At 44.1% G+C, this 24,175-nt stretch overlaps 1 protein-coding gene across 1 annotated transcript in view; it reads right to left on the minus strand.

The window, feature by feature from the left end:
- Nucleotides 1-139: 139 nt before the first annotated feature.
- The window catches only part of LOC125113611 (zinc finger MYM-type protein 5-like), a 40,973-nt gene continuing 16,937 nt past the window's right edge, over nt 140-24,175 (minus strand). The window contains exons 6-9 of the mRNA XM_047756425.1: nt 10,823-11,105; nt 9,318-9,483; nt 7,175-7,384; nt 140-1,421 (exon numbers count right to left, since the gene is read on the minus strand). Coding sequence (XP_047612381.1) covers nt 657-1,421; nt 7,175-7,384; nt 9,318-9,483; nt 10,823-11,105 — 1,424 coding nt within the window. The 3' untranslated portion in view covers nt 140-656. The remainder of the gene's footprint in view (nt 1,422-7,174; nt 7,385-9,317; nt 9,484-10,822; nt 11,106-24,175) is intronic.

Genomic DNA, 24,175 nt, shown 5'->3' on the forward strand with positions numbered 1-24,175 from the left:
GTATTTCTCCTTCAGATGACAAGAAAAAAATGGCTCAATACCTAAAGGTTAACAATATATTTTTATTTTAATATTTCTTACATTTATACCAACTTAAAAATAGGTATACACTCTTTATGCTTAGTTTTCACCTGACAAGAAAAGCCAAAACATTGACAAATTAAAAAAAAAAACAAACACAAATTAACCACCTTAATTTAACATAACAAAAGATATTGTTTTGCTCAAACGATAAAATGTTTTGCCCAAATGAGATAAGCCACAAGTATTTGGTTTAACAGCAAAGAGCTGCAGTTTCAGATCCCATTCCCTTTCCGAATGGCACTTGTTCACCTAAATATCTCGTTCAACTAGTACTGATAACTGTTAAGCCTTTCTGGCCCTCTTCCAGGATAATCAGAACAGAGTATTAGCCACATCAGTCAAATGTCAGTCCTGAAACGCCCCTTTTAAAAGGTGTGGACTGACGGGCTGACGAGATTAACAACTGCCTTGATGGAAACTGGCATTACCTCTCGCCCACGGCTGAGCTTTAGAATTTGAAGCAGAAGCCATCTCCGCTGGTTCACTACGTCCTATGACACTTGGAGCCAGCCAGGGCCTCTCACAGATGCCGCCGACCTCCGGGGCAGCGCCAAATGGGAGAGCTCGGCGCGTCAGATCAGGCCGACCGAATACAACAGCTTTACACCTTCCATCCCCTCCTTCTCCTCTAATTTGCAATCTGCAGCTTCAAGAGTTTTAGTTTTATTCAAATCAGATTTTAATTTTGAATATTTAACGCTATTGTTGATATGCATTTCACTCTCCTCGTGTTTGCTAAGAATATGAGATAAATGCTGCCAATCTTTGCACCCACTCTCATTCTTCAGTTGATTCTTCCCTTCCCCAAAGAGTTTGCAATATAGACAAAAGACAGAATCTTTCAAGGTGGAGTAAAGTAACCAGGATCTAGCGGTTTTTTCACCATTTGGGAGAATTCTCGTATAGTAAGTTTCAGAAAACTTCCTCCCCGTACTGTCTTTTGGAAAGTTAAAATTTCGCACTTGAGGTGGATCATTTTCAACTAGGGCGTCCCTTTGGTCAATGCTCAAAATTCGGGGCCATGTACCTGGATCCGCAGAAAGCACAGGTGGTATGATGGAGTCTTCCGATTGCTGCTCTTCCAGCTGCTCTTGACACTGACCAGCCATGGCTGACAAAGGCAGTAAATTCAAATCCTGCTGGATCACTGATGTATCTGGGTTACATTCTGCTGAGATCTGTACCTCTGAAGTCTTTTCCTTTTTCTCTGGTATTTTCTCTATGTCTTTCAAAAGTATATCTGATGAGCCATCCAATTTTCTTTCATTTTCTTCTCTATTGGCACTCCTTTTTCTCTTTTCTGATGCTAATATTTTCTTTGAGTGTGTTTCCATTATCTGAGGAGAAATAATTTACAACTTTATCTTAAACTGTTAACACTGAAAAAATTAATGTATATACAAATGACCAGTAAGCACATGAAAAAAAAAATGCTCATCATTAATCATCAAAGAAATACAAATCAGGAGTTCCCGTCGTGACGCAGTGGTTAACGAATCCAACTAGGAACCATGAGGTTGCGGGTTCGGTCCCTGCCCTTGCTCAGTGGGTTAAGGATCCGGCGTTGCCGTGAGCTGTGGTGTAGGTCGCAGAGGAGGTTCGGATCCCGTGTTGCTGTGGCTCTGGCGTAGGCCGGTGGCTACAGCTCCGATTCGACCCCTAGCCTGGGAACCTCCATATGCCGCGGGAGCAGCCCAAGAAATGACAAAAAGACAAAAAGACAAAAAAAAAAAAAAAGAAAGAAAGAAATACAAATCAATACCACCACACACCAGGTCAAACCCACTAGAATAGCTACAATAGAGAGATAATTACAAGTATTAGCAGAGATGTGGAAAACGTAGAACCTTCCCAAGGCACTGATGGCAACCCAGAATGGTGGGTTGGCAGATGGTGCCAGTTCCTCAAAATGAAGACTTACCCAATGAGCCAGCAATGCCAAGGTGAAAAGGTATGTCCACATAAAGACTTACATAAAATGTCCACAGCAAAATTATTCCTAAAAACCCCAAAGTAGAAATAACAATAGGGGATTATCCATTCAATGGAATACTATTTTGCAATAAAAATTAAGATGTATGCTATAATTTGGATGAATCTGGAAAATAGTATGATATGCAAAAGTGCCATATACGGTATGATTCTGTCTAATAAAGGAACATTAGCTCTTCTGGAGTCAATAAAACAAAAATGCAAGGATTCAAAAGAACAAAGATGTACCAAATATAAAAGGCATCCTATTAACTACAGTACTACAGTACAGGGTAAAACCTGCCCGCTGTATACCATGGAGCTTAAGGAACTAAGCATGTTGTGCCGATAAATTCCTAAGAGCAGAGGCAGCAATGAGGTAGAAAAAGCCGGAGTGACATGATGAAACTTGTATTCAGACAGACTGGCCTGACTGTACGGGTTTTCAAGGGTTAAGGAAGACCACGGGCACAGTCAGGAATCAGGACTCCATGGTGATCGGTTCTGGAAAGAGGACGGGGCCCTGTCTGGAGTCATGGGAAAGATGATACAGGGCTGGGCCACAATTAGCAAGTCGTATCTGGGTTAGATGGTCACTAGGTCTCCGGGGGGCTAGGCACGACGGCAGACGGGATTCAGGACTTGAGAGGGAGACAAAGCCGTGTGTGTAATTAAATACTGGTATTGGAAACAACAGGCGCTCCCGCCGAGGCGCAGCGGAAACAATCCGACTGAGACTGCGGGTTTGGTACCAGGCCTCACTGGTGGCGGTGTGATCTATGGTGTAGGTCGCAGACACGGCTCAGATCCCACACCGCTGTGGCTGTGGTGTAGGCTGCCAGCTATAGCTCTGACTGGAACCCGAGCCTGGGAACCTCCATATGCCGCAAGCACAGTCCTAAAAAGCAAACCAAAAAAAAAGAAACAGGAGTTCCTGTGATGGCTTAACAATAACAAACCAGCCCAATATCCATGAGGATGCAGGTCTGATCCCTGGCCTCACTCAGTAGGCTGAGTATCCAGTGTTACCATGAGCTGTGGAGTAGGTCGCAGACAGGGCTCCGATCTTGCGTTGCTGTGGCTGTGGCATGCAGGCCTGCAGCTCAGATTGAACCCCTAGCCTGGGAACTTCCATATGCCCACATGGCCCTAAAAGCATAAAAAAAAAAAAAAAAAAAAAGGAACATATTAAGGTTTCAGATTGAGGCTAAATCTAGCTGTGTGACTTTAAATAAGACACTTTTCCTGAACTTCAGTATCTTTTATGGATATAGATATAGATACTTTTTTTTTTTCTTTTTTGTCTTTTTAGGGCCGCACCCACGGCAAATGGAGGTTCCCAGGCTAGGGGTCCAATCGGAGCCACAGCTGCCGGCCTACACCACAGCCACAGCAATGCAAGATCCAAGCCATGTCTGTGATCTACACCACAGCTCACAGCAATGCCAGATCCTTAACCCACTGAGCAAGGCAGGGATCGAACCCAAAACCTCATGGTTCCTAGTAGGATTCGTTTCTGAGCTTATTGTCCGTATATGAGCTAAAGCTCATGGTCTAACAGATACAGGTATAGTACCCACAATTTTTTTTTTTTTTTAGGGCCACACCTTCAGCATATTGAAGCTCCTGGGCTAGGGGTCAAATCAGAGCTGCAGCAGCCAGCCTACACCATAGCTACGACAATGCTGGATCCTAATCCCACTGAGCAATGCCAGGTATCAAACCCACATCCTCATGGATACTAGTTGGGTTCTTAGTCTGACGAACCATGGTGGGAACTCCAGATGGGGTCAGAGGTAACAAACACAGCTGACACCCATGAGGGCCTGGGCTCTACCCCTGGCCTCACACAGCGGGTAAAGCACCTGGTGTTGCCCCAAGCTGTGGTATAGGCTGCAGACGCAACTTGGATCTGGCGTTGCCGCGGCTGTGGTGTAAGCCGGAAGCCACAACGGCGACTTGACGCCTAGCCTGGAAACCTCCACATGCCATGGGTGCGGGCCTAAAAAGACAGGAAAAAAAATTAGAAACCTTTTAAAACGATTATAACCTGCACCACAGCTGTAACCAGCCTCAGAATGCCAGATTCTTAACCTGCTAAGCCATGAGGGAAGTCCCACCATGCACTTTTGAAAAGATAACATACGCTAAGTCCTTTTGCCTCTTTTCTCAAGCTGTGGACTGTGGATCTTCTACCAGCCACACCCAAAAGCCCTTCGCCTTCCTTGCAAACACTCACAAGTCAACTACGGTGCCCCGCTTCCTCTAAGATACAACAAGCCAAGCGCCACACTGTTATTTTCCCTAAAAGCAAACCGTTTAAATCCCTATCTAGTGAAATGGGGGCTGAGAAATGTTCCTGCTTCAGGAGTTCCCACTGCAGCGCCCTAGGCTAAGAATGTGACCACAGGAGTTCCCGTCGTGGCTCAGTGGTTAACGAGCCCGACCAGTATCCCTGAGGAAGAGGGTGCATCAGTAAATTAAGGATTTGGCGTTGCCTTGAGCTGTGGGGAAGGCCGCACACGTGGCTCCGATCCTGAGTTACCATGGCTGTGGCGTAGGCCGGAAGCTGCAGCTCCAATGTGGCTGCTAGCTTGGGATCTTACATATGTCTCGACTGTGGCCATTTAAAAAAAAAAAAAAAGAACCTGACTGCAATGACTCAAGTTCCTCAAGTTCCTGGGGAGACACACACAAGACTGATTGCGGGCACAGCACAGTGGGCTAAAAGATCTGCCACTGTTGCAGGTGCAACGTAGGGCACAGTATGACTAGGACGCAATTTCTGGCCCCTAAACTACCCTATGAGTGGGTTCGGCCATAAAAAAACATAAGAATGTCCCTGGTTGACATGTATGATCCATCCTGAATTTTTATATATGGGATCAACTGAGGACAGGATTATTTAGTCCAAACAAACAAAAAAACTGTCCCAGCCACCATCTGTTGAAGAAAGATCTTGCTTTTTTATCAAAATGATTTAGTACTTTCTTCACAAATCAACAGGCTATGGAGTTTCCGACGTGGCGCAGTGGAAACAAATCCGATGAGGAAACATAAGGTTGCCAGTTCGACCCCTGGCCTCGCTCAGCGGGTTAAGGATCCCGCATTGCTGCGGCTGTGGTGTAGGCCGGCGTCTACAGCTCCGATTGGACCACTAGCCTGGGAACCTCCATATGCCTCAGGAGTGGCCCTGAAAAGACAAAAGAAGAAAAAAAGAAAATCAACAGACTACACTTCTACGATTTTATTTCTGCTCTGTTTATTCCACCAATTTGTTTCTCTTCATGTGCCAATACCACACTACCCCAATTACTACGACTGTTTAATAACATTTCTCCTGCTTTGCTGAATATATTTACAGTGTATTATGTGATGTTTTCAGGTCTTTAATGTCTTGAAATCAGGAAAATGATAATTCCCTCATCGCTATATCACAATATACCCACAGACTTAAACATAAAAACTCAAACTAAAAAGCTTATAGAAGACAACATTGGTATCTTCATAAACTTGGTATGCAAAGATTCCTTAAACAAGACACAAAAAATACTAATTGGAAAAGCAAGGAGTAGGGAATTCCTCCGTGGATCAGTGGTTTAAGGACCCAGCATTGTCACTGCTGTGGCTAAGATTCCTGTTGTGGTGCAGGTTTGATTCCTGGCCAGAGAACTAACACATTCTGCAGGATTTGCCAAAAAGAAAAAAAAAAGCAAATAGTAAACCAGACTTTATCAAAATTATAACCCTGGAATTTTCATTGAGAAAATGAAAAGGCTAAACAATGTCCAGGAAAAATACATTTATTTTACAAAAGCTACATATTCAGAATATATAATAAATTCCTGGAGAGTTCCTATTGTGGCTCAGTGGCAACAAAGCTCACTCGTATCCATGAGGACACATGCAGGTTCAATTTCTGGCCCTGATCTATGGGTCAAGGATCTGGCATTGCCATGAACTGCAATGCAAGTCGAAGACTTGGCAGAAATCTGGTGTGGCTGTGGCTGTGGCTGTATGCCAGCGGCTGCAGTTCCAATTCAACCCCTAGCCTGGGAACTTTCGTATGCTGTGGGGGCAGCCCTAAAAAAAAAAGAATTCCTACAATTCAATAATGGAAAGACAATCCAATTTTTTAAAGAAAAGTGAATGCTGGGAGTTTCCATCGTAGCTCAGCAGTTAATGAACCTGACTGGCAACCATGAGGACACAGGTTTGATCCCTGGCCTCGCTCAGTAGGTTAAGGATCGGGCACTGCCAGGAGCTGTGGGGTAGGTTGCAGATGCGGCTTGGATCCCATGGTGCTGTGGCCATGGCGTAGGCTGGTGGCTACAGCTCTGATTTGACCCCTAGCCTGGGAACCTCCATATGCCGCACAGGTGCAGTTCTAAAAAGAGAGAAAAACCAAAAAGAAAGAAAGAAAGAAAGAAAAATGAATGCAAAAGCGAGCCAAGGTGTTCCTGTCGTGGCTCAGTGGTAAAGAACCCAATTAGTAGTCATGAGGATGTGGGTTTGATCCATGGCCTTACTAAGTGGGTTTGAGCTGTGGTGCAGGTCAGCAGCTGAGGTTCCGATTAGATCCCTACTTCCATATGCCACAGGTGTGTGGCCATTAAAGGCAAAAAAAAAAAAAAAAAAAAGGCTTCGGTGAAATTGAGCCATGATTTGAATGAGATAATCATCAATTCACATCCACTAAAACAACTTAAATCAAAATAGACTATATATCAAGAGTGCCCTGCTGGCTCAATGGCTTCAGGATCTGATGTTACCGCTAGGGCAGGATTTCGAACTCTGACCCAGAAACTCCTGTAGGCAGGTCCATTTTTTAAAAAAAGGGAAAATATCAAATTTTGTTGAGACTACAGAGTAATTGGAACTATCAAGTTTCAGCGGAAGTTCAAAACGGTAGAAAAAAATTACTAACTGTAGTATCTGCGAAAGAAAAGATTTAAAACAAGCTTATTTACACTCATCACTTACTTTCAATTCTCCTTTAAGAATAATACTCCATGACACACTGACAAAAATGGAAGTAAATGAGATGCTAAAATAATGCAACCTAACAAAGATTAGTCAGAGCAAATATGATCATTTCAATTCACTAAAAAAGAAGTACCTGTTTATACTCATTAACACAACTTGGGCAGCAGAATCTCATCTGCTGGTCTTCAACGACGAGGATGTTTCCAGCACCTCTGCTGGCCAAGTACTGTCCACACTGTTCACAGCAATTCATTATTAGACCATTGGCCAACCTGTACTTATTAAAGCACTGGTTACTGCACAGCTTATGTGTGACATTGTTAACGCTGACCTCATGCCGAATCTAAAAGAAAAAACAATTTATTAAAAACATCAACCAGATTAGCATTGGAAATGAGCTATCTAATTTTTTCAATAAAAACAGAGTAACCCAGTAATTTCTTAGTGGATGAAATATTCACAGAAAACACCGAAGAAGCTCATTTTCCTATTATTTGAGTTTTATCATTTATTCTTTGTAAAATCATTCTTTGACTTCTTAAAAGGAAGAACCAGATTCATAGAAAATGCAATAAAACTAGTTATAATTTCCCCAAAGACGTTATATAATTACCAAAAATGAACTGGTTAGCAAGCTGTTTTTGTTCTTTGTCTTTTTAAGGCCGCACCCATGGTATACGAGGTTCCCAGGCTAGGGGTCTAATCGGAGCTGTAGCCATTGGCCTATGAACAGATCACAACAATGCTGAATCCTTAACCCGCTTAACCTGCTCATGGGTACTAGTCAGATTCAATTCTGCTAAGGCAAGAGGGGAACTTCTGGTTAGAAAGTTTTGATGTGACCTGCTTAAAAATAAATGGATTGGGGGAGTACCCATTGGTGCTCAGCGGTAATGAACCCAGATAGTATCCACGAGGATTTGGGTTTGATGCCTGGACTCACTGTCAGTTAAGGATCCACTGTTGCCGTGAGCTGTGGTGAAGGTCAAAGACGAGGCCTAGATCCCTTGTCGCTGTGGCTGTGGCGTAGGCGGGCAGCTACAGCTCCAACTGGACCCCTAGCCTGGGAACTTCCATATAATGCAGGTATAGCCCTAAAAACCAAAAAAAAAAAAAAAAAGATTGGGAATTTGTATGTTTTATAAACTTCTGAGCCCTAGAAAGCTGGGGCAGGGGAGGTAGGCAGTATCACCCCCATTTTGGACGGTGTCTGCATATACCTGAGCTCTTACGTGGCTCAGCCCTATGCTGAGATAAAATCAGGACCTTGAAGTGCGTGGCTTCAGGGTGACCAAGGCCAAATTCAGTTCACAGGCAGCGGGTTAGGCAAGGACTCTGGATGCATGTTTCATCTTTCAGCAACTGGGAGGATGGCGACACCACCTAAGGCAGGTGAAGTGACCAACAGACTTTCTCCACTTTCTACGTGTTCTCGGAGGACTGGCTATTTCTTCATGGCCTGAACCTTCATTTTTATTTAGTGAGGCTTATTTAACAAAATTCTCCGTAACACACTATTGCTTGGTTTACTAATACATCCAATTCCACATAGACAGATGTTTGCTCCCCATACGACGGGAACAACACTGGATTAGGAGGCAATTCTAACATATGCTGATTCTTCCTTTCAGCTTCACTATGAACTTACAATGGCAGCTAAGAGTTAAAATCATCCCTGTTGGGATTCCTTGCTGTGGCGCGGTGGGTTAAGAATTCGACGCAGGAGTTCCCACTGTGGCTCAGCGGCTTATGAACCTGACTAGTATCCATGAGGTTCCTGGCCTGATTCAGTGGGTTAAGGATCTGGCATTGCCATGAGCTGTGGTGTAGGTTGAAGACTTGGCTGGGATCCCAAGTGGCTGTGGCTGTGGTAGAGGCCGGCAGCTGTAGCTCCCATTCGACCCCAGCCTGGGAACTTGCACATGCCAAGGGTGTGCCCTAAAAAAATAATCACTGTTATTTATTTATTTTTTTGTCTTTTTGCTATTTCTTGGGCCGCTCCCGCGGCATATGGAGGTTCCCAGGCGAGGGGTCCAATCAGAGCTGTAGCCACCGGCCTACACCAGAGCCACAGCAACACAGGATCCGAGCCGCATCTGCAACCCACACCACAGCTCACGGCAACACCGGATCCTTAACCCACTGAGCAAGGGCAGGGACCGAACCCGCAACCTCATGGTTCCTAGTCGGATTCGTTAACCACTGCGCCACGACAGGAACTCCAATAATCACTGTTAATCTAGATAAAAACTAAAAGAAGATGTAAGACTCCACACCTCTGTTAGGTTACTACAGATTGTACATCTTGATTTATTGAGAACTCTTTTTCTAAGATTCTGGATGTCTTCACAAGGAGACACAGAAGATGTTTTACAAAACTGATGGAAGATTTCACTTGATTCCATTTGAGGAACAACAGTAGCCTTCTTTGTAGGTGCATCTCTGAAACACAAGGAATAGACGCAATTTTAAGAACACTCCAATTTAATAAAGCAAATATATAAACAATAATTGATATTTTTCAATTTCTAATGATTTAATCACAGGACGCAACTATAACCTTTGGATCAGGAAAAATCCACTTTTTGGTTTCACGGCCAAGAATTCCTAAAAAATATGCTAAAATGGAGTTCCCATTGTGTGTGACTCAGCAGGTGAAGAACCTGACTAGTTCCCATGAGGACGCAGGCTGAATCCCTGGCCTCGCTCAGAGGGTCATGGTGGTGCTTGCTCCTCGCTAAGGTGCAGGGGCAGGTGCAGACACAGCTTGGATCTGCCATTCCTACGGGGTGGCAAAGGCCCGGAGCTATAGCTTGGATTCAACCCCTAGCCTGGGAATTTCTCCATGCCACAGGTGCAGCTCCTAAAAGAAAATAATAATAAATATGGAAGCACATCTAGGATAAAAACATCTCGTTCCTACAGATTCTTTTTTTATGATTTTTTTTTTTTTTTGAATTTTTTCTTTCTCAAGGGCTACACCCGCAGTACATGGAGGTTCCCAGGCTAGGGGCTGAATCGGAGCTGTAGCTGCTGGCCTCCACCACAGCCACAGCAAAGACAAACCCGAGCCTCGTCTGTGACCTACACCACAGCTTACAGCCACACTGGATCCTTAACCCAGTGACCAGGACCAGGGATCAAACCCATGTCCTCGTGGATGCTAGTCAGATTCGCTTCCACTGAGCCACAATGGGAACTCCCTTAATTTTTATTTATTTATTTATTTCTCATTTTTTTTAAAAGGGATCTCAGTCCCTAATTTTTTAAATTATACTTGATTTTCAATGTTCTATCTATTCCTGCTGTACAGCAAAGTAACCCAGACATACTTATATACAAATATATGTATACATATATTCTTTTTCTCTTATCGTCTTCCACCGTGCTCTATCACGAGTGATTGGATATAGTTCCCTGTGCTGTACAGTGGGGCTTCGTGTTTATCTGTTCTAAACAGAATGGTGTGCAGGTCCTTAAGACATTCGGAAGCCTTCAAAAAGCAACCAGGCAGAGCCGAGGCTAAGGATGGGGAGGAGGATGAGGCAAGGGCAGTGCAGAGGCCAGGCTGGCTTATTGCTACACCTACCTCCATCCTTCTACCATGGACAAGTGCAGTACGAACCACAGCTCTGGAATACTCTGGGATAACTCAAGCTCAATAAACCTGCCACCTGGGAATCAATCCTACCCATGAACCTTTGCAGCTCACTACAACCAGAACAGGCATTCCTCCAGCAGAACCCAACCACAGAGAACCATGCTGAAAGGTAAAGCTTACTTTTTAGATGTTACACGTTTCTTTGCAGTACGCTTCAGAGAGAAGGAAGAAAGGCAGCTGGTAGAACAGAAGAGGTGAGCTGATCCTTTTCGTTGATAAGCTGTCTGCCCCTTCTGTAAAGGGTTTTTGCAGTTTGCACAAGTAATTTTAGGTGGTTTAGGGGGTTGCTGCTGGACAGAAGGCTGGAAAATCTGTTTAGGAAGTGAGGCCACTGGAGTTAAAGAATCCACCCCTCGCTGCTTCTGGTTCCGGGGAAAGGACGCTGACTGGGAGATCCAAGAATCTGAAAAACCAAATCCACGAAAAAGAGTCACAGGACAGTTCAAAATTCACATTGTTTCATTTTGGACAACTTTAAGAGAATAGTGAAGGAGTTCTCTATGTTTCAGCGGTTTAAGGATGCGACGTTGTCACTGATGTGGCTTAGGCCACTTCTGGAGCATGGATTCGAGCCCTAGCCCAGAACTTCCATGTGCCACGGCTATAGCCAAAAAAAGGGAGAGAAGGGTAAGGTAGCCTTAAGGGCAAGTGGTGAAGGCCGGCACAACCCAGGAATACCACTTCAGATTCTACTGTGCCAACCACGGAGATGGTAGCCCAGGAACCACCAAATGGTAGCCATCACCTCTAAGTTGGACCCCTAGGCTCAAAATGTGCCTTTGGCATTACAGACTATGCAAAGAAATTAAACTTACTCTCGGTTTTCTCAGCAACGAATCGCAGTGATGCCCAATTTATCAATGTTATGAAGACTAAACAAGGTAATGCACATGTTAAAGAATTATGTTTGTGTTTTAGGCTTTTTTTGTTTTTGTCTTTTCTAGGGCTGCAATCACAGCACATGGAGGTTCCCAGACTAGGGGTTGAATCAGAGCTACAACTACCGGCCTGCGCCACAGCCACAGCAACGCCAGATCCGAGCCGCCTCTACGACCTACACCACAGCTCACGGCAACGCGGGATCCTCAACCCACTGAGCGAGGCCAGGGATCGAACCTGCAACCTCATGGCTTCTGGTCGGATTCGTTAACCACTGAGCAGAGATGAGAACTCAAAATTCACATTGTTTCAATTTGGACAACTTTAATAGTGAAGTTTTCTATGTCTCAGCAGTTTAAGGATGTGACGTTGTCACTAATGTGGCTTAGGTCAATTCTGTGGCCCTATTTTTGTTTTTAAATGATTTTTTTTCATTTTATTGCCACACCTGCACCATAGGAAAGTTTCTGGACTACGGCCTGAATCCCAGAACGGCAACTGCAGCTCAGCAACTACACCACAGCAACGCTGGATCTGAGAGACAACGGGGAACTATGCTGCAATTTGTAGCAAGGCCAGATCCTTAACCCACTGAGCGAGGCCAGGGATCAAACTCAAACTTCTCAGAGACTATGTTGGGTTCTTAAGCCACCGAACCTCGACAGAAACTCCAAGCATTATGTTTTGCACGCACGGTACTTCCTAAGCCACTTTTTATTTTTTAGGGAGAGAGTATTAAATTAAGCAAATAGGAAAATAAAAAGAATAAAGTCTGATAGACAATGTCCATTTTCATAACAGCTTCCCTCCTAACATTGTACTATGAAAACTTTAAAGCATATCAATAAATGAAAGAATTTCATTTATTGATATGTCCAAGTAGATCTACAGGCTTTTTTTTTCTTTTGGGGCATTTTTTTGCCATACCCAAGGCATATGGAAGTTCCCATACCAGGAGTCCAACTGGAGTTGCAGCTGCTGGCCTACACCACAGCCACACCAACACCAGATCCTTATTAACCCAGTTAGCAAGGCCAGGGATCGAATCTCCATCCTCATGGATGCTGGTCAGGTCTGTTACTACTGTGCCACAACACCAACTCCACATTTTACACTACCTCACTACGCAGTCTTTTTTTTTTTTTTTTTGTCTTTTTGCCTTTTCTAGGGACGTTCCCGAGGCATATGGAGGTTCCCAGGCTAGGGGTCTAATTGGAGCTGTAGCCACCGGCCTACGCCAGAGCCACAGCAATGCCAATTCTGAGCCGTGTCTGCAACCTACACCACAGCTCACGGCAACACCAGATCCTTAACCCACTGAGCGAGGCCAGGGATCCAACCTGCAACCTCATGGTTCCTAGTCGGATTCATTTCCTCTGAGCCACAACCAGAACTCCCTAAACAATCATTTTTATATATTTCAAGTAATAAGTAGACATTAGTACAGTACTCTCCAAAATACTTAGAAATGCACATAATTGAGATATAACATTTTAAAGAACTCCCACAGTGACTCCCCAGCGTCCTAGGGATTAGCACAGGTGGTGAACTCCTCAGGAGACCCAGCTCTCCTGCTTTCACACAAAGCCGCCTCCACCAGGAGAAACTGAAAGCTTCAAAAAAAATGATGCAGCACCCTGTACAGGCAACAATGCCACTCAAACCGTAACATGCCAAGGATCACTGGAGAATCTTCTTTAAAGAGGTCGAATCGGAGCCGTAGCTGCCTATCCTCACCACAGCCACAGCAACTCGGGATCTGAGCCACTTCTGCAACCCATGCCACAGCTCATGGCAATGCCAGATCCTTAACCCACTGAGCAAGGTCAAGGATCAAACCTGCATACTCACGGATACTAGCTGGATTTGTTTCTATTGCGCCACAACGGGAACTCCAAATTCTGCCTTTCTAACTAAACTTGGGTGATGGTAAAGCATCGACAAACGAGGCCCAAGAGTGCTGAACTGCTCCGACAGCTCTTTTCAAAAACAGTTCCCGCTGGCGTTCCCACTGTGGCTCAGCAGTAACGAGCCCAACCAGTATCCATGAGGACCTGGGTTTGATCCCCAGCCTCACTCAGTGGGTTAAGGGTCCAGTGCTGCCAGGAGCTGTGGTGTAGGTCTGCAGCCACAGCTCTGATTCGACCCCTAGCCTGGGAACCTCCACACGCCGCAGGTGCAGCCCTAAAAAGACAACAACCAACTTCTGTCATTACCAGAAGGCCCATGGACCCTCCACCTAGTCACAGCTCAAAGGCCTCTCACAATACTACCAACACTAATGACTCTATTTTCACTTCCAAACTCACCCACTGCTTCTAAATTTGTCCTTTTCCAGATGGTCTTATTATTTTTTTAAACAGGTGCACTCTCATCGTATGGAAGTTCCAGGCTAAGAACTGAATCAAAGCCACAGCTGCAACCTACACCACAGCTGTGGCAGCAGAGGATCCTTTAACCCACTGCGCCAGAATGGGGAAGGATCCCGCACAGCCACAGCAACCCCAGCCACTGCAGTCAAATTCCTTTTTTTGGTGTTTCAAGCCGAATCCGAGGCACATGGAGGTTCCCAGGCTAGGGGTCAAATCCGAGCTGTAGCCACCAGCCTATGCCACAGCCACAACACCTCGGGATCTGAGCCATGTCAGTGACATACACCACAGCTCATGGCAACACCAGAGGCTTAACCCACTGAGCAAAGCAGGGATTGAACCTGCATCCGCATGGATGCTAGTCAGATTCGTTAACTGCTGAGCCACGATGGGAGCTCCTGCAGTTGGATTCTTAACCCACTGGGCCACATCAGGAACTCCTAGATATTTTTACCTTAACAGACAAAAAGCAAAAAAAGAACAAGACACCAAAGGAATTGTTTCATTCCCAGGAATGACATGCTGGCAAATATGAAGTATATTTCAATGAAGTTTTGTTTTTGTTTGTTCTGGCTGCGCCTGTGATATGTGGAAGTTGCCAGTTCAGGGATCAAATTTGAGCCACAGGAGCGTCCAAAGTTGCTGTAGTAACAATACTGGATACTTAACCTGCTGTACCACAAGAGAACTCTTAATGAAGTCGCTTATTACCAAGTAATCAGAAGTTGATTAACTGCTAAATTTTCCCACTTCTGAATCAGTCCTTTAGAAGACAAAAATTACATATACGTCTATAAAATAAACATCAGGTGAATTCTGAGATCCAACTTCACTATATATCATACAAAACCTAGGAAAAGATAGAGGTAGGCTTCCAGGACCCTAGAAATTTTCTGCATGTTTATCTCAAGTATATCTTCATTATTAAAATGTCGGCTAAGCGCTGCACACCTGAGATTTAGAAACTTCATGCATGTGTGTTACTCTAAACACACATGCATGAAGTTTAGTTAAACTAAAAAAGTCTCCACTGAGACCCTGAAGTAGCTTCTCCCTGTCACATCAGCATGAAGGACACACTAAAAGTTCTTCAGGGAGTTCACATCGCGGCACAATGGAGACGAATCCAACCAGGAACCTGCCTCCAAGTTTCTAAATCTCAGGTGCAGCGCTCAGCCCACATTTTAATAATGAAGATATACTTGTGTGACCACCACCAAGACAAACATGCAGAAAATCAGAGTCCCCAAAGCTTTTCTCCTATCTTTTCCCCTCAATCACGCCCCTCCTTTCCCACAAGCCACCTCTATTCTAACTTGAAAAATTAGTTTTGTCTTATTTTGACCTCCACGTACAAAATCGTGTACTCTATACTTTCCTCTCCTGACCTCAGTATCTTTTAAGTTTCCCTCACACTGCAGGTAGTTGTTCCCTTGTTGCACCGTGTAGCTACTACTATTTATCTCTCCATTGCTGGACATCTGCATTGCTTCCAATTTTTTTTTCTCTGAAACAGCATCAATGGTATACTGGATAGGGGATCTTACAAGTTCGCAGCTAAAGGTGCCGGAGCCACAGCCCATCGTGCAAGGCAGACGAGAGGCAGCGCACGGCGGCAATGCCTGCTACTCGGGGGGGAGGACTAGCACTTGCGGAGGCACCTTGCAGTTTTTGACTACGATTTCTGTGCTTGCCATCTAATGGTTCCTTGGGAGTTTATCCTGCTTGGGATTTATCAAGGATCTTGAATGCGTACGTTAATGTTTTTCCTCCACTTTGAAATACCTTCAGTTGTACCTCTTCTGTCCCATTTCTTTTTTTTTTTTTTTTTTTTTTTGCCATTTCTTGGGCTGCTCCCACGGCATATGGAAGTTCCCAGGCTAGGGGTCGAATCGGAGCTGTAGCCGCTGGCCTACGGCAGAGCCACAGCAACTCGGGATCCGAGATGTGTCTATGACCTACACCACAGCTCACAGCAACGCCGGATCCTTAACCCACTGAGCAAGGCCAGGGATTGAACCCGCAACCTCATGGTTCCTAGTCGGATTCATTAACCACTGCGCCACAATGGGAACTCCTCTTCTGTCTCATTTCTCCCTCTTTCGGGGACATTAACTACATCTCCTTTCATCAAGTCTTTCCTGCGTTTCTCCATCTTTTGGTTCTGATTCAGTCTGGTTGATACTGATTTATCTTCCATTTCCCTCACTCTCTTCAGCTTTGCCCAACCCAGTTAAAGTGAAGATTGTCTGATAATCCTATTGTCTGGACCTCTTGGGAGCTCACTTCTATTCCTTTGTTTTTTTCTCTTGGTTTTGTATATGGCCTCATCTCTTCATATCCCTGACTGATTATTCTCATAGGAGAAAACTGACAATTACGTTAGAATCCCAAATCCAAAGGCCAATGAATCTTTCCAAACCAAGCTTTTTTTTCTTGTCTTTTTTCTTAGATTCCACACAAAAATTATAGCATGATGTTTCTCTCTGAATATCCAACTTCACTTAGTATAATTTCTAAGTCCACCCATGTCACTGCAAATGCCATTATTTCATTTTTTATGGCTGAATAATATTCCATTGTATATATATGTTCACCTTTTTATTAAGATTTTTAGGGCCACACCTGCTGCAGATGGAAGTTCCCAGGCTAGAGGTTGAATCAAAGCTGCAGCTGCTGGCCTACACCACAGTTGGATCCGAATCACGTGTGTGACCTACACCACAACTTACCACAACACCAGATCCTTAACCCACTGAGCAAGGCCAGGAATCAAACCCGCATCGTCACAGAAACTATACTGGGTTCTTAACCCACTGAGCCACAACAGGAACTTCTGTACCTCATCTTTATCCACTTCTCTGTCAATGGAAATTTAGGTTGCTTCCATGTCTTGGCTGTTGCATATGGTGCTGCCATGGACACTGGGCGACGTGTATCTTTCCAAGTCATGGTTTTCTCCAGATAGATGCCCAAGAGTGGGACTGCTGGATAATAGGGTAATTCTTTCACTTTAGTGAGGAATCTCCACACTGTTCTCCAGTGGCTGCACCAAATTATTCCCATCAACACTGCAGGAGGGGTTCCCTTTCTTGACACCTTTTCCAGCATTTATTGTTTATAGACTTTTTGGAGTTCCCGTCGTGGCACAGTGGTTAATGAATCCAACTAGGAACCATGAGGTTGTGGGTTCGATCCCTGGCGTTGCTCAGTGGGTTAAGGATCCGGCGTTGCCGTGAGCTGTGGTGTAGGTTGCAGACGCGGCTCGGATCCCGCATTGCTGTAGCTCTGGCGTAGGCTGGTGGCTACGGCTCCGATTCGATCCCTAGCCTGGGGAACCTCCATATGTCGCAAGAGCGGCCTAATAAATGGCAAAAAAAAAAAAAGACAAAAAAAATATATTGTTTATAGACTTTTTGATGATGGCCATTCTGGCTGGTATAATGGGGTAGGTACCTCATAGTAGTTTTTGATGTGCATTTCTTTAGTAATTAGTGATGCTGGGCATCTTTTCATGTGTTTTTAGCCATGTGCGTTTTCCTTGGAGAAATACCCTGTTTAGATCTTCTGCCCATTTTTTGATGGGGTTGTTTTGAGCTGCAGGAGGTGTTTATATATTCTGAAGATCAATCCCTTGTAAGTCACTTTACTTGCAAATCTTTTCTCCCATTCTGAGTTGTCTTTTTCTCCAGGTTATGGTTTCCTTTGCTGTGCAAAATCTTTCCAGTTTAATTAGGGCCCTTTTGTTTAGTTTTGTTTTTATTGTCATTACTACAGACGGTGGATCTGAGAAGATATTGCTGTGGTTCATGTCAGAGTGTTCAGCCTGTTTTCCTCAAAGAGTTTTACAGTACCCAGTCTTATATTTGCGTCTTTAATCCATTTTGACTTTACTTCTATTTATGGTGTAAAAGAGCTCTAATTACATTCTTTTATATGTAGCTGTCCAGTTTTTCCAGCACCACTTAGTGAAGATACTGTGTTTTCTCCATTGTATATTCTTGCTTCCTATGTCATAGATTAGTTGACCATAGTTTCATGGGTTCATTGCTGGGCTATATATCCTGCTTCCACTTCTGTTTTTGTGCCAGTACCATACTCTTTTGATGACTGCGGCTTTGTAGTATAGTCTGAAATCAGGGCACCTGATTCCTCCAGCTCCATTTTTCTTTCAGTATTGCTTTGGCTATTTGAGTCTTTTCTGTTACCAAGCAAATTTTCAAATATTTTGTTCTAGTTCTGTGAAAAATGCCATCTGCAACTTGATAGGGATGGCATTAAATCTGTAGAGTGCCTTGGGTAAACAACTATCTTTTTTGTGAGACCCCGTGAGTCTGTTGCAAGTTCTTCTTAGATTCTCAGCAGTCTTTTCTAGAATTGAACACATACCCATAAAAAGAAAATCAAATCAAACTAAGAGAGGACTCCAGTTTCCCATTGTGGCCCAATGGAAACAAATCCAAATAGTATCCACGAGGATGCAGGTTTGATCCCTGACCTTGCCAAGTGGGTCAGGGGTCCAGCGTTGCCTTGAGCTGTGGTGTAGGTCACAGACACGGCTCAGCTCTCGAGTTGCTGTGGCTGTGGCAGAGGCAGAGGCCAGTGGCTACAGCTCCGATTCAACCCCTAGCCTGGGAACTTGCATATGCCACAGGAGCAGCCCTACAAAGCAAAAAAAAAAAAAAAGAGACAGAGAGAGGACTCCACCAAGGATCCTTCTCAGGTAGGAGAAACCTAATTTCTCCCACTGTATTTGTAGCTCTATGATGCTGTTCTTATTTTATATACTTTGTCTTGCACACCGCGTATTACTCTTTGCAGAGAGACAAGAACGAGTCGATAGTCTATGGGTAACAGAAGTAGAAACTTTCTAGAATCAGTATCATGCCAAACATGCTTCAAATGAAACAAAAATACAACTTGGACACAAGAAAATTTTCTAAGTTTGGGCATTTTCTCTGGTCCTGTTTTGTTGTTTTCATCAAGTCACTGGATGAGTGAACGACTTTCACTGAAGAGTCTACTCTAGTAGTTCCCACTATGGCACAACAGGACCGGGGGCATCTCTGCAGCTCTGGGACACGGTTTCAATCCCCAGCAAGGCAGAGTGGCCTACGGATCCAACGCTGCGGCAGCCAGGTTGCAACTGGGGCTCGAATCTGACCCACAGCCTGGGAACTCCATATGGCACGAGGCAAACGACGAAGAGAAAAAAAAAAAGTATATTTTAAAAGGTAAGAGAAGGATTAAATAACTCAAAGGTTCACTGTAATGGACATAATCCTACTGCCACAAGATGTTTCAGTTTTATTTGCACTTACGTAGTAGCACCACGAAGGAAGAATTTTGTACACTGAAAGCTCTAGATTTAAATAAAGCTCAACTAGTTCCCATTGTGGTGCAAGTTGGTTAAGAATCCAACTGCAGGGAGTTCCCGTCGTGTCGCAGTGGTTAACGAATCCGACGAGGAACCATGAAGTTGCAGGTTCGGTCCCTGCCCTTGCTCAGTGGGTTAACGATCTAGCGTTGCCGTGAGCTGTGGTGTAGGTTGCAGACGCAGCTCGGATCCCGCGTTGCTGTGGCTCTGGCGTAGGCTGGTGGCTACAGCTCCGATTCGACCCCTGGCCTGGGAACCTCCATATGCTGTGGGATCGGCCCAAGAAATAGCAAAAAGACAAAAAAAAAAAAAAAAAGAAGAATCCAACTGTAGCAGCACAGGTGGTGCAGATATGCATGTTCAACCCCTGCCCCAGTGCAGTGGCCCTGGCCCACGTTGCACCTGTGGCTGAGGCTCAATCCCTGGCCTGCAGAACTTCACTATGACTCTATCTGGCCATAGAACTTAATAAATAAATAAATGAATGAATGCAGCTCAACTGCAGAAATCTTGGGTTTTTTTGTTTTTTTGCCTTTTTAGGGCCGCACCCATGGCATAGGGAAGTTCCCAGGCCAGGAGTCGAATTGGAGCTGTAGCCTCTGACCTACATCACAGCTCATGACAACACCGGATCCTTAACCCACTGATAGAGGCCAGGGATTTTACATACGTCCTCATGGCTATTAGTTGGGTTTGTTACGCCTGAACCACCACAGGAACTCCTTTTTTTTTTTTATTCTTTTCCCTGTGTTGGAATACCTTCACTCTACAGAAGTAGGAGACACAGCAACTAAAGACACTTTGGGAGTTCCCTTGTGCTGCAGCAGGTTAAGGATCTGGTGTCACTGCAGCAGCTGCTGTGGTGCAGATTTTATCCCTGGCCTAGGAACTTCCACATGCCATGTACACAGCTAAAAAAAATAAAAATAAAGATACTCTGGGGGAGTACTGACACTAAATAATAACAATATTAACAACATTTGCAATAGAAATATAATGTCACCATCTTATTCTATAAGTCTTCTGGTAAAATGGTTTAGTTTTACTAATGCTGACATTAAGCAAAAACTAACTTTAGGGTTAATATGAAACTTCGACAGGGAGTTCCCGTTGTGGTGCAGTGGAAACGAATCCAACTAGGAACCATGAGGTTGCAGGTTCGATCCCTGGCCTTGCTCAGTGGGTTAAGGATCCGGCATTGCCATGAGCTGTGGTGTAGGTCTCAGACACGGCTCAGATCCCCTATTGCTGTGGCTGTGGTGTAGGCCGGTGGCTACAGCTCCGATTCAGCTCCTAGCCTGGGAACCGCCATATGCTGCGGGAACAGCCCTAGAAAAAGAAAAAAAAAAAAAAAGACAGACACTTAGACAGCTTTCACTGTTACACATCAACTCGAGTGAAAACAGGACTTCCCACTGTGGCTCAGGAAACGAATCTGACTAGCATCCATGAGGATAGGATGCAGGTCTCAGACTCGGCTTAGATCCTGCATTGCCGTGGCTCTGGTGTAGGCCAGCGGCTACAGCTCCAAATCGAGCCCTAACCTGGGAACCTCCACATGCCATGGATACGGCCCTAAAAAGACCAAAAAAAAAAAAAAAGTGAAAAGAGCAACAACAGGAAGACAGTCCTTCTGACACGTTGGCTTCACTTTTCAGAAAGCTCTGGGCACATCACCTGCTGACCCTGTGGGCACTCCACTTCTTAGAATTCTAGACCAACTGTTACTTAAAAGGATATATAGTTCCGCAACTTTTGTCCCCCAAAATAGGACATTAGAGAGCCCCAGAACACTAAATTCATCCATATTTTGTAGATAATAGAAATTCATTGCCACAGCATAAACAAAATAGTTCAAATGTTCATATATATGAATGTACATCAAGTGAGTCCTTTAATGCTTCCTGTCTTTCAGTTACATTTAAAAATCACTGGTCTTTCCTGTCATGAGAAAAAATCATAGCAATATAAAGTTTTGAATTAATGAAAATAAAGGGATAACAACAGTAAAAATACATACAACAGTAATCAAAACTATTTTCTTTTTTTTTTTTTGTCTTTTTGCTATTTCTTGGGCCGATCCCTCGGCATATGGAGGTTCCCAGGCGAGGAGTCCAATCGGAGCTGTAGCCACCGGCCTACGCCAGAGTCACAGCAACGCGGGATCCGAGCCGCGTCTGCAACCTACACCACAGCTCACAGCAACGCCAGATCGTTAACCCACTGAGCAAGGGCAGGGACCGAACCCGCAACCTCATGGCTCCTAGTCGGCTTCGTTAACCACTGCGCCAAGACGGGAACTCCTCAAAACTATTTTCAAACAACTTTTTTGTTGTTGTTGGCCCCACCCATGGCAGGTAGAAATTCCTGGGCCAGGGATTGAACCCACGCCACTGCAGTGACAACACCAGATCTTTAACCCAATGGGCCAGAGGAATCCCTGAAACAATTTTGCTTGATTCAAATATGCACACAATTTTTTTTCTTTTTATGGCCACACCTGTGGCATGCAGAAGATTCCGACCTGGGTGTCAAACTGGAGCTGCAGCTACTGGTCTACACCAAAGTCAAAACAATGCTGGATCCAAGCTGCATCTATCTGCAACCTACACCACCACTTGAAGCAACGCTGGATCTTCGACCCACTGAGCAAGGTCAGGGATCAAATCCACATCCTCACAGACACTATGTCTGATTCTTAACCTGATGAGCCACAATGGGAGCTCCCAATTATGCCCATAATTTTAGTGGAGTAACAGTACAGCAACTAACTACAGTACGCTTTTTTACAATCCGTCTACGCGTTATGCTTTTAAATTGACAAGTATCCACTTCACAATTAAATATACAGCTTCAGTTTAGTCCAGACCATGAAAAATGATGAAGGCTAGAACAAAAAGAAACACATGGCAAAGCTTCTAGTTTTACTTACGAACTTAACACGTACATAAGACTGAATTCACGCTTGCACAAGTACACATACAAAATTTAAGAAATAATTACAAAAGAAACAATAAAGAAGTGAAAGAAACAAACAGATCCAAAGAATGATTTTCAATGGACATTATTTCAAGTCTTCAACATCATCTCCAATTTTTCTCTTTCACTTTCTTTTATGGCCACGCTCATGGCGTATGGAAGTTCCTGGGATGGGGTGGAATCATAGTAGCAGCTGTGATCCACGCCATAGCCACGGCAACACCAGACCCAAGCCACACCTGCGACATACGCTACAACTTGCAAGTCTAGATCCTTAGATCCGTTTCCACTGTGCCACAACGGGAACTCCCTGACATTTTCTCTTTTTTTTTTTGGTCTTTTTTTGTCTTTTCTAGGGCCACTCCCGCAGCATGTGGAGGTTCCCAGGCTAGGGGTCCAATCGGAGCTATAGCCACCAGCCTACACCACAGCCACAGCAACTCGGGATCTGAGCTGCGTCTGCAACCTACATCACAGCTCACGGCAACACCAGATCCTTAACCCACTGAGCAAGGCTGGGGATCGAACCCGCAACCTCATGGTTCCTACTTGGATTCGTTAACCACTGCGCCACGACGGGAACTCCCTCCCTGACATATTCTTAAAAATCAAATGAGCCTGGCTGAAAAACAGGACACAGGGCACAGCAACTTTCTGGCACTACCTCCACCCCCAAGAACCTTCTGAGTCCTCAAAGAAAAAACTAGGTTCGATCTATAAACATTGGATGAGTAACCCCAGCCTTTTGCACGTTGCTGGTCTGAAGGTAAAGCAAAGTGGTCACAATTCAGCCAAAATATTTGGCCAACCTTTCTGCACAACACTTATACATGAGATCCTACTGTACAGCACAGGGAACTGTGTCCAATCTCGTGGAACAGAACATGACCGAGGATGATAGGAGAAAAAAATGGATATATATGTATTACTGGGTTACTTTGTTGTAGAGCAGAAATTGGCACATTATAAATCAACTATACTTTAATAAAAAAATAGCTGAGAAAAAGAAAAAAATGGTAAAATTCAAATGACCCTAACACTTCAAGATAAATAACAGCTTTTGTTGCTAATGAGAAAAAGTCAGCTTTCAAGTGAAAATTAGATTATTTGAAAATCTGCATCCAGCACTGTTAGCTTGACAGCTTGCCAACGTGTAGAAGATCTACATACTTCAGAAAATCAATACTTTCCAAAAAACAAAAGCATAATGGTATCTAATCATGCAAAAGTAAAATTCTTTCATAGATTAGTGAATTTTAATGTAATACAGTGTGAAAAGGTTGTTATATACTTTCAGATTCCACACAGTAAGAACTTTTAAGAAACAACCACTTGTCAAGTTTCAGTGCTATGTCAAAAAGAAAAGGAAAAAAAATAATTAACAATAATTATCTAAAAAGCTACTAAAATGTTCCATTCTACAATCATGTGGGCATGTGAAGCCAGATTTTTTTTTTTAATACTTCAAACAAAACAAGGTATTGAAACAGAAGCAAAGAAGAAACAGATGTGAAGAGCTGGATATAACCTGTGGTTTTCTATTAAGCCCAACTTCAAGGGAAAATGTAAAATAACGTCCCTTTTAGCCACTAAACTTCTTGAAATTATTTACCTTCCATTAAAAACACTATCTGTGGAGTTACTGTTGTGGCTCAGTGGTAGAGAACCCAACTAGAATCCACAAGAATGAGGGTTTGATCCCTGGCCCTATTCATTGGGTTAAGGATCCGGCATTGCCATGAGCTGTGGTGTAGGTCACAGACACAGCTTGGATCTCACATTGCTGTGGCTGTGATGCGGGTCTGCAGCTGCAGCTCCATCCAATTCGACCCCTAGCCTGAGAACTTCCATATGCTCCTGGTATGG

This window comes from Phacochoerus africanus, chromosome 13 (genome assembly GCF_016906955.1).
Source record: "Phacochoerus africanus isolate WHEZ1 chromosome 13, ROS_Pafr_v1, whole genome shotgun sequence".
Lineage (NCBI taxonomy): Eukaryota > Metazoa > Chordata > Mammalia > Artiodactyla > Suidae > Phacochoerus > Phacochoerus africanus.